Source organism: Periplaneta americana, chromosome 11 (genome assembly GCF_040183065.1).
Source record: "Periplaneta americana isolate PAMFEO1 chromosome 11, P.americana_PAMFEO1_priV1, whole genome shotgun sequence".
In the NCBI taxonomy this organism is placed as follows: domain Eukaryota; kingdom Metazoa; phylum Arthropoda; class Insecta; order Blattodea; family Blattidae; genus Periplaneta; species Periplaneta americana.
Genome location: NC_091127.1, coordinates 39,732,140 through 39,747,890, shown reverse-complemented (window position 1 = coordinate 39,747,890; position 15,751 = coordinate 39,732,140). Strand labels below are relative to the sequence as shown.

Sequence of the window (15,751 nt, the reverse complement as noted above, 5' to 3'; positions counted from 1 at the left end):
TAAAACCCATTTGTAAGTATGTAAGTAATGGTTTAGGTATATGTATGCAGTAATATTTACAAATATAAAACACTAGCTCTACCAGTCCTCACCTACAGTAGCGAGGCATGGACAATCAGAAAAGCTGATGAGCAAAGGCTGACAACAGCTGAAATGAGGTTCATGAGACGAACAGCGGGGTGCTCTTTGCTGGAACACCGTAAAAATGTGGACATATTGCAGGAACTAAAAATGGATCCTATAGTTAATTTTGTTCAACAATATCGACTTCAGTGGAAAAAACATGTCGAAAGGATGGATCGCACTAGATGGCCTAAACAGATTCTTACTTATGTACCAAGAGGAAAGAGGAAATTGGGAAGACCACGAAAGCGCTGGCATGAGACCGTAACAGATCCTGTAGGGTCTAATACGTGACGGATATGATGATGATGATATTTTACTACTACTTACAAAAATCGGTATTTAAAATTAATAAAGTTATTAACAAATATTAGTAATTGTTTACAATAAGGTTCTCATTATATTGCTTACATATCAAGCAACAGTATAATGATGAAAAATTATACAAGAGAAGATATTTTATGGCCCAAGAGTACAAAAGTAGTTTTTACAAATAACTGTGAAAAACAGGTAATTATTTACTACAAATTGCGACCTAGTCACATGTTTTTATATACAGTCAACTTTGGATATAGTGAATTCTGTTATAGTGAACAGTCGGCTATAATGAACCTAAATCATTGGTCCTGATCCACATACATTAAAAAGTTCATTAATATTTCTGTTTATAGTGAACCCTTGCTTTAATTATAGTGAACTTTAAAAATTGAAGTTGCAAGAGTTGTATCTTGACAAATTCTTATTTGAAGTCTGACAATTATATAAAATTGAAAGAATGTGTTGAGAACAACATTCTAAGTTTCTTACTCCTTCAGTCAAAGGACAAAGGTAGTATTAGTGATTCCTAGACAATGAGCTGTACTGTAAATCCAGGCAATCCGTGACGACCTTGCCTCACTCCACCGTCGAAGGGTTGCCATTCTGATCTCAGGCATATTACTCTGTTATTTCTAATTCTCCACCGTCAAAGGATTGCCTTTTATTCTCAGAAACATTTCCATTATGACGGATAGCATCAAAACAACATAAAATGGAATTGCCTTCTTTAATTAAAAGGGGATGGACATTATGTCCAGAGTATAAATGAAGGTAAGATTCCGATGGCTTTCAAATTCCAACAACCCTCTCCCAGTTTCCATTAAGTGACCCGGGAAATTCCAAGGCTGAGTACGCGGTGTGACTGATCAGGTAAAAGCTCCTTAGTCTATTAAAACTCAGTTTCTAGAGTTCGAACAGTGAATGTATGTACTATATAAAAATGTCGAAGTGTAAAGTGTTTTCTTTGGAAGATAAGGCGAATATTATAATGACACTGAACGTGGTCTTTCGCAGCGGATGTGGGTCTACAGCATAGTTTAAGTAAATCAACTGTGAGTAACATTGTAATTCATTCCACAAAATATTTTAATTACTGTAGGCCTATAGTATTTTATTTTCTTGTTCACAATTCAGATTTAGTGAACCTCGGATATAGTCACCGAAATATGCTGGCCCGCAGCACTAAAACCAGAGTTGACTGTAGATATTAAATTATTTGTGGCAAAGAAAGAAAGGTCAACAGTTGCTATGCATCCATGTTTGAAGGCCTCCATCTAACAAGCAACACTTCAATACGGCAACACATATTACCCAACACTTCTCGTAGCCCCGCATGTTATTGATGAGCACTTCTGCAATTTTCATATATGAACGCTATTGAGCTTTACTTACATCCATCTTGGAGCATGGCTACCACCACACTGTTTGCATATGGTGTTAACTAGCCACCAATGCACACAGACACCATCTGGCGGGCAGTGGCATTCTGTAGAGTGCAACATATGTTTTCAAACTTATATACTAAACTAACCATGTTGCCACATGTTCTGAAGATATAACATATAACATGATTGTCATGACTTAGGCCCGTAACACACTTGAAGAGTTTTCGCTAGCGAGAAATGTGTTGCGATAAAGAGGCGAAGAGCCTTCCTCCACACACTTGACGAGTTCTCGTTATCACAAATCACACCTCACTATGATCATCTATGCACTGCCTTCATGCAGAAAGCATTTTTCTGATTATAGTAATGACTCGTTAGGGGAAATATTATAGGTTATGTATTTACGTATATTGTCGTACTTAAATATATAACCTGAAAGTATATTGTCGTACTTTACAAATTACGTACGAACGCTATGTTGAATCTGAGTATTCAGATGATAAGGAAATGGAGTTACATGAACATATTTCGTTAATGAAAAGAAGAAGTAGGCCTAAAATTAAAGCCAGAAATATCTGAAAATCACATTGTATCTTACGAAAATAAGGGCGAGTTTTGGACACTGATTTCGATTTGAATGATAATACGTTTCGGCATTATTTCAGGTTGAATGGACCACAGTTTTTTGCCATTCATGATATGATAAAGGATTCTTTGCTATGTTCTGATTAAAATTATGTAAACCGTTAAGACATATAGATACATATAGATCATATAAATAGGCCTACAGGTGACATCGTAAAAGTTTGATAAGTTTCTAACTGCAATTATCTGCCATCTTTCTTCATTTTCAAATAAAAATAATACAATTCATCGCCACCTGTAATATCTTTTTCTACATTAAATCGTCATAAAGAGTATAAATGTCAAACATCTTTGATAAATGTGTCAAGAAAATTTGCTGAGCTACAGATTCCAGCAAGAAACTCGCGCGAGGTTTTAGTCTCGAACGAGAATCTCTTCCAGTGTATGGACGTCCATTTGAATCCATGTTATCAATTTTTTAATTTTCTCGCAACACATTTCTCGCTGGCGAAAACTCTGTAAGTGTGTTTATGAAATTATCATCATCATCATTATTATTATCATTATCGTTGTATAGATTCAAATGAAACTTACTATGGAGTTGTGACAAAATTATCCTGTCTTGCCTAAACTTGTCTTTTGTCTTCATTTTCTCCCAGAACTTTATAAAAGCACTCGGATCACTGAATTTGTCAGGATTCTGTGCTACTTCAGTCGGAAAATGAAAGGCAGCAAGAACTGATTTTCGACACTCAATGTACTTCACCCAGTCATTCCATACAAACAACCTCGTGTCTGAAGCAGGATCATTTTCAAGCAGTCTGCAAATAAAAGAAAGAAATTAATGTAATTCAATGCAATGTTACAGGAGGCTTGTTTCCATAACAGGGTTGAGTGAAGATAAACATGTAGGTAGCTGACCAGGTTCTTTATGGTCCAGCAGGGGACATGGGCAATTTCAAGAGAAACCACAAACGTTTATCTAGTCACTCTCCATTGAAATGTTGCAGAAAATACATGTAGCAGTGATGCAATGATAGAATTTTGCACACTAAATCTGTAGAGTATTTTAACTTTTTTAAATAAAGGCATAAATACACATAACTTCTATACATAGTAGTCACTAAGAATTCAATTTCAGTACTGTCGCATAATAATATCTATTTATTTATTCTGGCGAAGTTAAGGCCATCAGGCCTTCTCTTCCACTTAGCCAGAAATAAAAGAAGCTGATACAATTTTACAGACTAATATTTAAAGAACACTAATAAAAATTTATATAGTTATACAAGCACAAGTCGAGTAAAATAATGCGAACATACTAAATAATAATTACAAAATAATATAAGGCTAGAAGTTACACTCAATGAATATGCAAGCGGTAAGTGAACCAATATTACAAATTACAAGAATAACAAATTAAAACGTAAATTATAACTATACAACACTGAGAAAAATTACATATATACACATATACATACAAAGGAGAATTAAACCTGAATATTGGTCACGTGTTTAAACAATTTACTTTTAAATTGCAATATCGTTTGACGGTTCCTGAGGGAGCTGGGTAGAGTTCCACAAACGAATTGCTGATACTGTAAAAGAGGAAGAATAGTGAGCTGTTTTATGGCAAGGCATTGATAATAAAGGGTCATTTTTAGAATGAGTACCCATGCTGTGATAAGAGGATAAGAAATTAAAAAGCATCGAGAGATAGTTAGGTGAAGAAGTATTGATGATGCGATATAGGCAAATTAGTGAATGGATATATCTTCGGTCCTACCCATTGGAGCGTTTCAAGGGAAGATGTAATGTGGTAGTATTTGCGGATGTTGCAAATGAAATGTACGCAGGCATTATGAACGTGCTGCAATTTTTGGGCTAAGTTGCAAACACTGAATTTTAACACACACATTTTACAAGTACTTGTCTGAAGAATATAGCTTTTTAAGGATCTGTTTAAAGGCACGATCTACCACAGACCATCTTTTCCAACTGAGGCAGATACTGGAGAAAACTTATGAATATAATGTAGTACTACATCAGCTTTCAGTGACTTCAAGCAGGCATATCACAGTATAAACCGAAATCAATTATTTAACCTCATGGAAGAATTTGGCATCCCTTCGAAACTGATAAATTTAATTAAAATAACACTACAGAAAATTAATAACCAGATCAAATTTAATGGAAGAATGTCGGAGAGATTTGAAACCAAGAGTGGATTGAGACAGGGGGATGCCTGTTAACTTTATTACTTAATTTGGCCTTGGAAAAGTTAGTAAGAAGTATACAGATTAATCCAGGCGGAAGCATCATGAATAGATCCTTACAATATCTGACATATGCAGATGATCTAGTAATGATAGCTCGGTCCTTATCAGTACTGGAAGAGTGGGACTTAATTGACTATTACAGGATTATTAGAAGAAAACACATGAAGATCAGAAGAAATAAAGTACTCTAATACAATAAAATATTAACTGACTTACTAAAATTCTATTTCATTAATGTTAGCTTCACCAATACATTTAAACGGAGCCGCCATTTTCAGTTGACTGTCTATTCGGTAAAACATTACGATCGCAAAACTTGTTTTATAGTACCGTAAAGAATTTGCAGTTTGAAATGTTGACAAACAAAGAAACATATGACAGGGAGGTGATAAAAACAGAAGAAAGTATATAAAGAAGAAAAGAAATAAAGTACTGTAATACAAGAAAATACGTATTAATTGACTTACTAAAATTCTATTTCACTAATGTTAGCTTCACCAAAACGTTTGAACAGAACTGCCATTTTCAGTTGTCTAGTGGTCTATCTATGCGGATAACAAATGACGATCGCAAACCATGCCTACCGTAAAGAATTAGCAGTTTGAAATGTTGGCAAACAAAGAAACGAATGCTAGGGAAGTGATAAAAACAAACAAATGCTATAAAAGTGATAAAACCAAACAAATGCTAGGGAAATTATAAAACTGTAGCGATAAACAGTCATGATTGGTTGAAACACGTCCTTTCGTACCGTTTTATTGGTCAAAAGTTGTATGACGTAGTAAAAGTATAATAGTCATCATAAACTGCCTACTTGCCTTTCCCTACATGATAAATTTCTTTCTGCTTCTTATTTCACATACCAAAGCCGGATCACTTTACTGTCTTGGATATTGCCTGCAGCAACAATGTGTGTGAACGTAAATTCACAATATGCCAAGAATAATAAAATTATGGTGATTCATGATGAAATTACTGACCAATTCAACCAATCTGACCTGCAATTATTTATTTATTATGGTTTATTTAATCGACACTCGCAAATGCTGAGGTTATATCAGCATCGCCGGTGTAACGGAATTTTGTCCCACAAAAGTTCTTTTACATGCCAGTAAATCTACTGACATGAGCCTGTCGCATTTAAGCACACTTAAATGCCATCAACCTAAGCCAGGATCGAACCTGCAACCTCGAGCCAGCTATACCGATTGCGCTACCCAGGTTGACTGACATGCAACCAATAGTAATATTTGCTATATCTTACCTATTAAGTTTTTTACTGACTTTTGATACTTTGTCTTCAGTTTTTCCATCCAGTCCAAGTAATAATTTTAGTAAAACTATTATGAATGCCATAACTCGACCTTCATAGTGTGGAATGTACTTCATGGACTTCTTGTATATCATAGCTGGAGGTGCAATAGACATTAGCCATTTCACATTCTCCACAGTCTCGGCTAGAACAGGCAAAAAATTCATTAATGTTACACTGCACAAAATAATGTACAAATTTCTATAACATTATCTAACAATTTTTCTGTGTTCATAATTTATTTCGTATATTATTTTGTACTTAATCATTCACTTCATTTTTTTTTATTCAATAAAAATAATTGAAATGGTATGGACACACTAAGATGAAAGACTACCAAAGAGAATCATGGAATGGATACCCTTTAAACCAGGCATTCTCCATCTGGTGGTGCTCTTTTAATGGCATTTGGTGCTCTCGTCATGCAAGTTAAAATGTGCTCGTGAGGCTAAAATAACTGGTGCTAACATGTGTGTTATATACCAAACATTATAATCATTTACATAATTAGGCCTACAATTATTATTTACAATACATTTCATTACAATATTTTCTAACTCTTCAAATGGTGAGCCACGAATGTTTTTCCATTTAGTTGAACCCGAACCACACTTAAATTTTCTTCTTTCCTCTTCTCTATTCCCTATAATGTAGTAATTGGCTTACAGAGGTATTAGCCTCCTGAATGTAATTTATAAGATTTTCTCCAATGTGCTATTCTGCCGTCTTTCTAAATACTCCGAAAAAGTGTTAGGCAACTATCAGGGTCGGTTCCGGCCAAATAGATCCACAGTGGAACTGATATTTACACTTAGACAAATTCTACAAAAAACAAACGAATATAATATAATCACACATCATCTATTTGTCGATTTTAAGGCAGCGTATGACTCTCTTAACAGACAACAACTATATTCAGCTATGTATGAGCTAAAGATCCCATCTAAATTGATCAGGCTAGTCCAGATGACAATGAAAAACACAATGTGCCAAGTCTAAATTCAGAATACCCTCACAGATGAGTTTGAAGCAACCAATGGGGTAAGACAAGGGGATGCACTGGCGTGCATGCTGTTCGACATTGCACTGGAAAAGGTTATAAGAGATTCAGAAATACAAACAACGAATACGATTTATTATAAATCAGTACAACTCCTAGCCTATGCAGATGACATCGATATTGTTGCTAGAACAAGAACAGCACTGGAAGATGCATTTAACTCTCTACTGGACGCAGCAAAGAAGATGGGACTACAAGTGAATGAAAAGAAGACCAAGTACATGATATCTAACCCAAATAGAGCTTGTGGTGCAGATGATTTCTTGGAGATTGGAAACTATAAATTTGATTGAGTAACTAATTTTAGTTATTTGGGCCCTATAGTTAGTCAGGATAATGATATGAGCCTTGAAATTGGTAAAAGGATCTTCCTCGTTAATAGATGTTACTATGGTCTCGTGAGACATATTAGATCTAAAATATTACCCCCCCAAAGCAAAATTAGGATATATAAAACTTTGATAAGACCAGTCCTCACTTATGCCTCAGAAGCCTGGACATTGACAAAAAAGGATATATATAGATTAAACATTTTTGAACAGAAGGTTTTAAGGTCGATCTTTGGGCCAATCAACGTAGATAACAAATGGAGAGCCCGGAATAATCATGAATTATATGAACTCTTCAGTGAACCCAATATAACATCTTTTATAAAAATGGGATGCCTGAGATGGGCTGGTCATATAATGAGATTAGAGCAGGGGCAGCCCGTCCTTATGTGCTACAGTGCTACAGCACAATGATATTTTTTGCTCAAATAAAGTGTTTGCAATACCATAGTATTTGATCTGCCATTTGACAATTTCCCGTTGTTATGTTCATGACGCGTTATAAAGTGTTTAGTCTTCGCTCTTCACTCTTTGGTGCCTCAGGGGGTTCGTTGTGCTACTCAAAACTTACATGAGAATGTAGACAGTTAATGTGCATGTGCGAAGCTGAAATCACTGCTCTGACTGGCTATTTTTACGCGGGGAAGTGCTGTAGTAAGCTTCAGCACAACACAGCTTGGAGATTGCAAAAGTAAAGCGTAAGGAAAGAATGCTTGTTTGTGGAGGACCTCGGAACTATGTACTGTGGAGGAACTCGGAACTATGTACAATGTATTTGGTAATTCAAATGTTCGACTGCTGCTGTCATCTAACAGTTTTTTGAGGTACCTCCTGAATCAATCAGCAAGCGACGGAAAATTGAATCCCAGAAAATTGATGCCAAGGAGGTATGTAACCGTATAATTCAGGAAACTACTCATCGTTTCCAATCTTTAAGCTACCTAGACGCAACAAAATTGTTAAACAGCGAATTTTTTGACAATTTTTTGCATAATTTTCCTGAACGCGAACTTGAAGTTGCTGTCAACAGCTATACTGTACTGAGCAAAAGAATGTTAAAGACACAATTTGGAGTTCTATACGGAAGATCCGACTTCCGAAATATAGATGGCTGTTCAATTGTTACAAAACATAGTCTCCAACAATTCACGGGATCCATTCTGTGAAGTAACGAAGTTGTTAAATATTTTGGTTACAACACCAATGACCACTGCTGAGCCAGAAAGATGTTTTTCTTGCTTGAAACGCATAAAAACGTTTTTAAGGAACACTATGTCCCAGGATCACCTCACTGCTCTTGCAATACTGTCAATAGAAAAGAGTATCATGTCCAGGATGGAGGGATTTAACGTTTAACACCAGGGTAATTGACAACTTCTGCAGTAGGAAGGAACTCCATATTTCGTCACTAGGCGAGTCTCAAATTAAGATAAATGCATATAAGTGTATACAGTAGGCCGATACAGAGATTGTAGCACACTCATTATTTTGACCACCAGCCGCTACTGGATTAGAGGACTCGAGACCAGCCATCAGAGTCCTCCGATATGAACCAGGGGGACGTAGACGAAGAGGAAGACCAAAGGTCAGATGGGAGGATGGCATCAGGGAGGATGCCAGAACTATTAGAGTTAAAAACTGGATGAGTGTTGCTAGAAATTGGGATGAATGGCGGAAACTCCTATGGACAGCCAGGACCCATGATGGGTTGTCGAGCTAAGGATGATGATGTAGTAATTGGCAAACTATGTTTTTTTTTTTTTTTGCCATATGCAATAGTGCTATTTTAGGATTAGCCTCGACATGCTTTAGTATTTTCACTTTCTGTCCAATAGTTGATTTCTTCCATTTATTATTAATGCAGAAAAATTCGCTCTGGTGCCAAGGCTCAATCCACAACACCAGATTGAATCTTTCTCCTTTTGGTTTTTTCCCTTAGTGACCTTACTCCATGTTCGACATATATGAACAGTATATTGACATATATTGTCATCACGACTCATTACTTGATCCTTACATAGATTCTTCCATTTAGTCGCCATTATGATGAATAAATAGCATAAACTACCCAAAAGAAAACTTGAAAACAGGATGCACACAACTCGCGAGAACAAAGCAAGCAAAGCAACCACTCTGTGAAAGCAGTGCAAAGCAAGACCATAAAGAATACTAATAAAGAATAATGCCACTACATGGTGCCCCATTACTATCAATTGAGATGTGCTATTGAATATGCCGGTACTATAATTGATTACTGAAAGTCAAGTCGATATTTCATACTTTATTATCACAAAATCTACTTGAAAAGTGTTTCTTAAAGCTGAGATTTCCCTTCAATCAGGTATCCTTAAAAGCAGGAATTAATTACATCATTCTTATGGTAAATTGGCTGGGACTTAACAGATTATTCTTTAATTCCTTAAAAACGAGAATGTTAAAACAGGGTTCCACTGTATCTCTTTGAGGGTTTGCACAGGCACCCCTCCTATCATCTCAAACCATCTTCTTTTGGAAGTTAACGCAGATACTCTCACAAACAGACGAAATCAAATGTAGATACAGTGAAACCTGTTTAAATTGGAACCTGAATAATCCGGAATCCTATTTCGGAACAACTTATTGGTCCTGGCGAAATTCATAATGTATTGTGTAATTTTTCCTGAATAAAACGGAAATTGTCCAACGCGGAAACGGAAACTGTCTGCTACTGTTCAAAACGGAAATAATATTTGACACACTACTTTAATGTAAACTATATTTTGAAACAGTATGTGCTTTCAAGGAATGTACGAAATACTAGTAGGTCACTAAAATAAAAACAAGTTTCTTTGTAGAATTTTTGAGGGTGCAAGGGTGTGTTGGCCTGATGGGCATAAATTTTATTACCCTATTGACTAGGCAGACAAGTCCCTTCAAAGATGTTCAATGCTTCACTCCTGTATATACTGTCGTAGCTGGGTAGAACGCAACTGTATTAGCGATTTCGTGATAAAAAAAAGTTGCGTAAAAAATGTTGCACTATGAAGTAAAAGTTATCGAGGAAAATGAGAAATAAAGAGTATGGAAAATAATGTTGAAATTTATGAATGGAAAACTCAGGTGTAACTTAACACTTTCAAAAATAAAGGCCGTATCATGAGTGAGTGGCTTGCGGTCAATAATGGTGATATAAAAAGAAAGAGAAAACAAATGGTTACATAGAAATAAATGAACTGTTGTGGGAGTGGATTGTTCTTGCCCTTTCATAGATCATGCAAATTTCTGGACCTATTCTGCAAAGAAAACCCATGAACTGGCAAAGAAATTAAATAATCCAGAATTCAAGGCTTCTAGGCTCCTAGTCAAATTAAATAATGTGCTGTAATATACAGTACAGTATTATATTATAGTGTTAGATATTAAATTTAGTGTAATTAATAAACTTTACAGTGTTTAATGAGTGAGTTACGATACAATTTATACACGAAATGAGATTTTCATCAAGATCATTCACCAATTAAATAAGTGACAGGAAGCTGATTTAATGTCAGTAGTGTTAAACGGAATATTTTGTAATTCCTACAATTTGCGGCATGCCATTTTGTTTTTCATTTATGCAAATGATAAAATATTCCATTTTAACTTCACACCTGAATAACACGGAAACCTGTCCACAACGGAAAAAAAATTAGGACCATGTCACTTCCGTCTTGAATAGGTTTCACTGTACTTTATGCCACATTAAATCACTATAGTTATTTATCATTCTTTATACTACTAGCTTTTAGAGACAGTAAGGTTATGATATGGCAATAAAAGATAAACAGATGATGTGGCAATGAAGAAATGATGGGATTATTTGACAGTTTTCTGGATAGGCTTTGTTTAATAGATGCTTGGCCAGACCTAACTGTGACTAAAGTACTAGAAGAGGAAAGCCAATTGACAAATCATGACAACTTTGCTGCATCTGTGAAAATCTGTGCTTGCACAAGTCAATGATCTGCGAGGAAATTACATTACTCAGAAAAAGTCTGCTCCGAATTCACATCATCCATCATAAATCTAACAGTATCTGACCAGAATGAGATAAACGAGGCAGCATACCTGGTAAATTCAGTTCATTGACATATTTTCTTGCAAGGGATAACAGATCGGGTGCTGGAAGGTAATTGATATCTAAATATTCAGCCATTTCTTTTGCTGCAATCATCACTCCCACATAAGAGGGCTGTACGGTATATCGGCCAAACACCGTCATATCATGCCCCTTCAATCGTATTTCTTCTGGGAAAAAATGCGTAACTTCGTGGTAAGACAATTCTCCCTCATCCAGCCATCTGCAACATAAATTTGATATTAAGAACAGAGTTGTAACAGTATTGAAGCTTTTATTGCTTGTATTGTTAAGATGGGCAAAATTTTGTCCAATATTATTTTGAGAAGATTAGCTCCGTACGTAGATGAAATTATTGGGGATCATCAGTGCGGTTTTAGGCGTAATAAATCGACTATTGATCAGATTTTTTGTATTCGACAGATAATGGAGAAAAAATGGGAGTATAAGGGTACAGTACATCAGTTATTCATAGATTTCAAAAAGGCATATGACTCGGTTAAGAGGGAAGTATTATATGATATTCTTATTGAATTTGGTATTCCCAAGAAACTAGTTCGATTAATTAAAATGTGTCTCAGTGAAACATACAGCAGAGTCCGTATAGGTCAGTTTCTATCTGATGCTTTTCCAATTCACTGCGGGCTAAAGCAGGGAGATGCACTATCACCTTTACTTTTTAACTTCGCTTTAGAATATGCCATTAGGAAAGTTCAGGATAACAGGCAGGGTTTGGAATTGAACGGGTTACATCAGCTTCTTGTCTATGCGGATGACGTGAATATGTTAGGAGAAAATCCACAAACGATTAGGGAAAACACGGAAATTTTACTTGAAGCAAGTAAAGCGATCGGTTTGGAAGTAAATCCCGAAAAGACAAAGTATATGATCATGTCTCGTGACCAGAATATTGTACGAAATGGAAATATAAAAATTGGAGATTTATCCTTCGAAGGGGTGGAAAAATTCAAATATCTTGGAGCAACAGTAACAAATATAAATGACACTCGGGAGGAAATTAAACGCAGAATAAATATGGGAAATGCGTGTTATTATTCGGTTGAGAAGCTTTTATCATCTAGTCTGCTGTCAAAAAATCTGAAAGTTAGAATTTATGAAACAGTTATATTACCGGTTGTTCTGTATGGTTGTCAAACTTGGACTCTCACTCTGAGAGAGGAACAAAGGTTAAGGGTGTTTGAGAATAAGGTGCTTAGGAAAATATTTGGGGCTAAGAGGGATGAAGTTACAGGAGAATGGAGAAAGTTACACAACGCAGAATTGCACGCATTGTATTCTTCACCTGACATAATTAGGAACATTAAATCCAGACGTTTGAGATGGGCAGGGCATGTAGCACGTATGGGCAAATCCAGAAATGCATATGGAGCGTTAGTTGGGAGACTGGAGGGAAAAAGACCTTTGGGGAGGCCGAGACGTAGATGGGAGGATAATATTAAAATGGATTTGAGGGATGTGGGATATGATGATAGAGAATGGATTAATCTTGCACAGGATAAGGACCGATGGCGGGCTTATGTGAGGGCAGCAATGAACCTTCGGGTTCCTTAAAAGCCATTTGTAAGTAAGTAAGTAATTGTTAAGATGGGCAGGGCATGTAGCACATATGGACGAATGCAGAAATGCATATAGAGGGTCAGTTGGGAGACCGGAGGGAAAAAGACCTTTGGGAAGGCCGAGACGTGGATGGGAGGATAACATTAAAATGGATTTGAGGGAGGTGGGATATGATGATAGAGAGTGGATTAATCTTGCTCAGGAGAGAGTGATGGCGGGCTTATGTGAGGGCGGCAATGAACCTTTGGGTTCCTTAAAAGTCATTTGTAAGTAAGGATTGCTTGTATTGTGCAGAAACTAAATAACTTACTTTGACACTGATGCAAACTTCAACTCTCTACGACACATACTTTGGACCGAAAGAATAGATTATTCACGTCAAAAACACGTGCAACTTTATGTTTCTTGTGATGTGTCCATGTTTAATCACTAGGTGTAAAATAGCTCAGTTAAGTAGGGGAGACTGTTATATCTTTAAACACTTTTTAATTTGGAAAATGAAATTTTTTAAATAAAAAATGCTTGATATAATTACTGAAGATTCCTTTGCAACTTGTATTTTCCTGTTTTACAGATCTATTAAGGATGGAAAAAATAAAATGAAGGGATATGTAATGTGTTCAAAGGTACAACAGGTTCGTGTACCTTGGAACATACTTTTTTTTAAATTTTGAACACATGGAATATAGGTGGGAATATAAGCTGTAAAAACTGACAATTATATTTAAAATGTATTTGCAATCATAAACCAGAGCAGGCCTCTCTGATTGAGATTTTATTTCCTGGAGGAGCAATAACTGCTTCAACAACTTTCTTCAAGGTGTCCATATCAATTTGGGACCTCTTAACTCCAGACTTACTTAGTGACATGTTCCATGGTACAACATGTTTTGTGTTCAAAGGTACAAGAGGGTGCACTTCTAAACAAATATGGCTCCCAAAACTAGAGATTCGAATAAATCACGGAAATTAAAACATGTTATTACTCACCAGATGATAGGGAACACACCGTACTTGAAAGATATTAACAAATACAATCTGGTTTTGTGTTAGAAAAACATATATCAATGAACGAAATATTTACTTTTGGTACTAAAAAACTTCTTTTGTCTACAGAACTCACACTTCGCAGTAAATCAAACTGAAACCATGACCAGAGCTACTTAGCGGCTTTCTCTACAATCTACTTCAATTTGAGTCCTCTAGGTAGCAGCAAAAATTATAAAACAAAAAATGTTCAAAGGTACACTATGCTAGAGGTACAACAGTCTTCCCTACTCTACTGGACAAAGAGTGTTTATGTATAATCATGTGTGGTAACAGATTTGACACGTAGTGAATAAATTTCAGAAAAGAGCAATTAGTAAAGCTAAGATGCACAGAGTACAGGGTAGCTATGAAGAAAAATTTGCATGACTCTGTGTATCATCTATTCTTTTAGTATACTCTCATTTTTCCAGCCATCATTCAACCATTTCTCCTCTCAAAATCGCTTCACATTGTTTTAGAAAATGGGTATGGCTTATGATTTAGTACAAAACACGACAATTAAACTACACAAAATTAATATGGTGTAAACTGAGACATCATAATCCTTTATCAGGTGTACATTTCGTAAGTCTGTACATCATAGGCCTATAGTCTAATCTCCTCCCCTTACTTACTTACTTACAAATGGCTTTCAAGGAACCCGAAGGTTCATTGCCGCCCTCACATAAGCCCGCCATCAGTCCCTATCCTGTGCAAGATTAATCCAGTCCCTATCATCATATCCCACCTCCCTTAAATCCATTTTAATATTATCCTCCCATCTATGTCTCGGCCTCCCCAAAGGTCTTTTTCCCTCTGGTCTCCCAACTAACACTCTATATGCATTCCTGGATTCGCCCATACGTGCTACATGCCCAGCCCATAGCAAACGTCTGGATTTAATGTTCTCCTTCCCTTGGTGGAGTGAATTCAAAAGACGTGAACCCAAGGTCTACTGGAGTAGAAATGAAATATGATACTGACAATAAATGGAAATTCAACAAATAGTTTTTCCAGTCTATTGTGATTGTGATGTTTATCTGTGGATCAGTTTTAAAGATAGCACTGTTTGTAAAATCACTGTCTCTTTTCTCATTTAGACACGCCATCAGCACGGCATAGATAATGCATAGTGACACTTTCCGATTTTCTTATCCTCCTCATTCATTCCCTTTCATAAAATATCTCATACCTCATCATATCACTTAGTTGTATTTTATCTTCGGTCAACAGGAGAGCTAAGTAGATAATTGCCAATAACTTCAAACGACACAAAATTTCTGGTTTTGTGGTGCTCAAAAAAGTTCTGGCAACGCTGAAATTTCCAATATTTGATTTGCTGGTAGAGTAAGTCCTCTCACGCAGTGTCTTCCGCAAATTACGGGCTGCTGAAGAATACCTTATCCTGTCAACAAAAGTAAAATTATAAAACTGTATAATATATTAAAAATTGTAATTATGTACAAAAACATTCTCCAAAGAAAACAAGCTTCGTGTAAATTATTAATTTAAAAAGCCTGTAAGTCAAGTAAGTACTTCTGGAATAACATTAACTGAACTTAATTCATACATTTATGAATATAAATTGAAGAGTGTGATTCCAAAACACGTTAAGTCCATTTTTATGAAAGGATTTTTAATCCACTGGGCTATGGAC

General features: G+C 36.0%; 1 protein-coding gene across 3 annotated transcripts in view; it reads right to left on the bottom strand.

The window, feature by feature from the left end:
* TAF1B (TATA box-binding protein-associated factor RNA polymerase I subunit B) overlaps positions 1-15,751 on the bottom strand; it is a 57,520-nt gene that overhangs the window by 14,930 nt on the left and 26,839 nt on the right. For all 3 annotated transcript variants that reach the window (XM_069839355.1, XM_069839356.1, XM_069839354.1), the window contains exons 6-9: positions 15,287-15,499; positions 11,478-11,710; positions 5,955-6,147; positions 3,006-3,232 (exon numbers count right to left, since the gene is read on the bottom strand). In XM_069839355.1, coding sequence (XP_069695456.1) covers positions 3,006-3,232; positions 5,955-6,147; positions 11,478-11,710; positions 15,287-15,499 — 866 coding nt within the window. The remainder of the gene's footprint in view (positions 1-3,005; positions 3,233-5,954; positions 6,148-11,477; positions 11,711-15,286; positions 15,500-15,751) is intronic.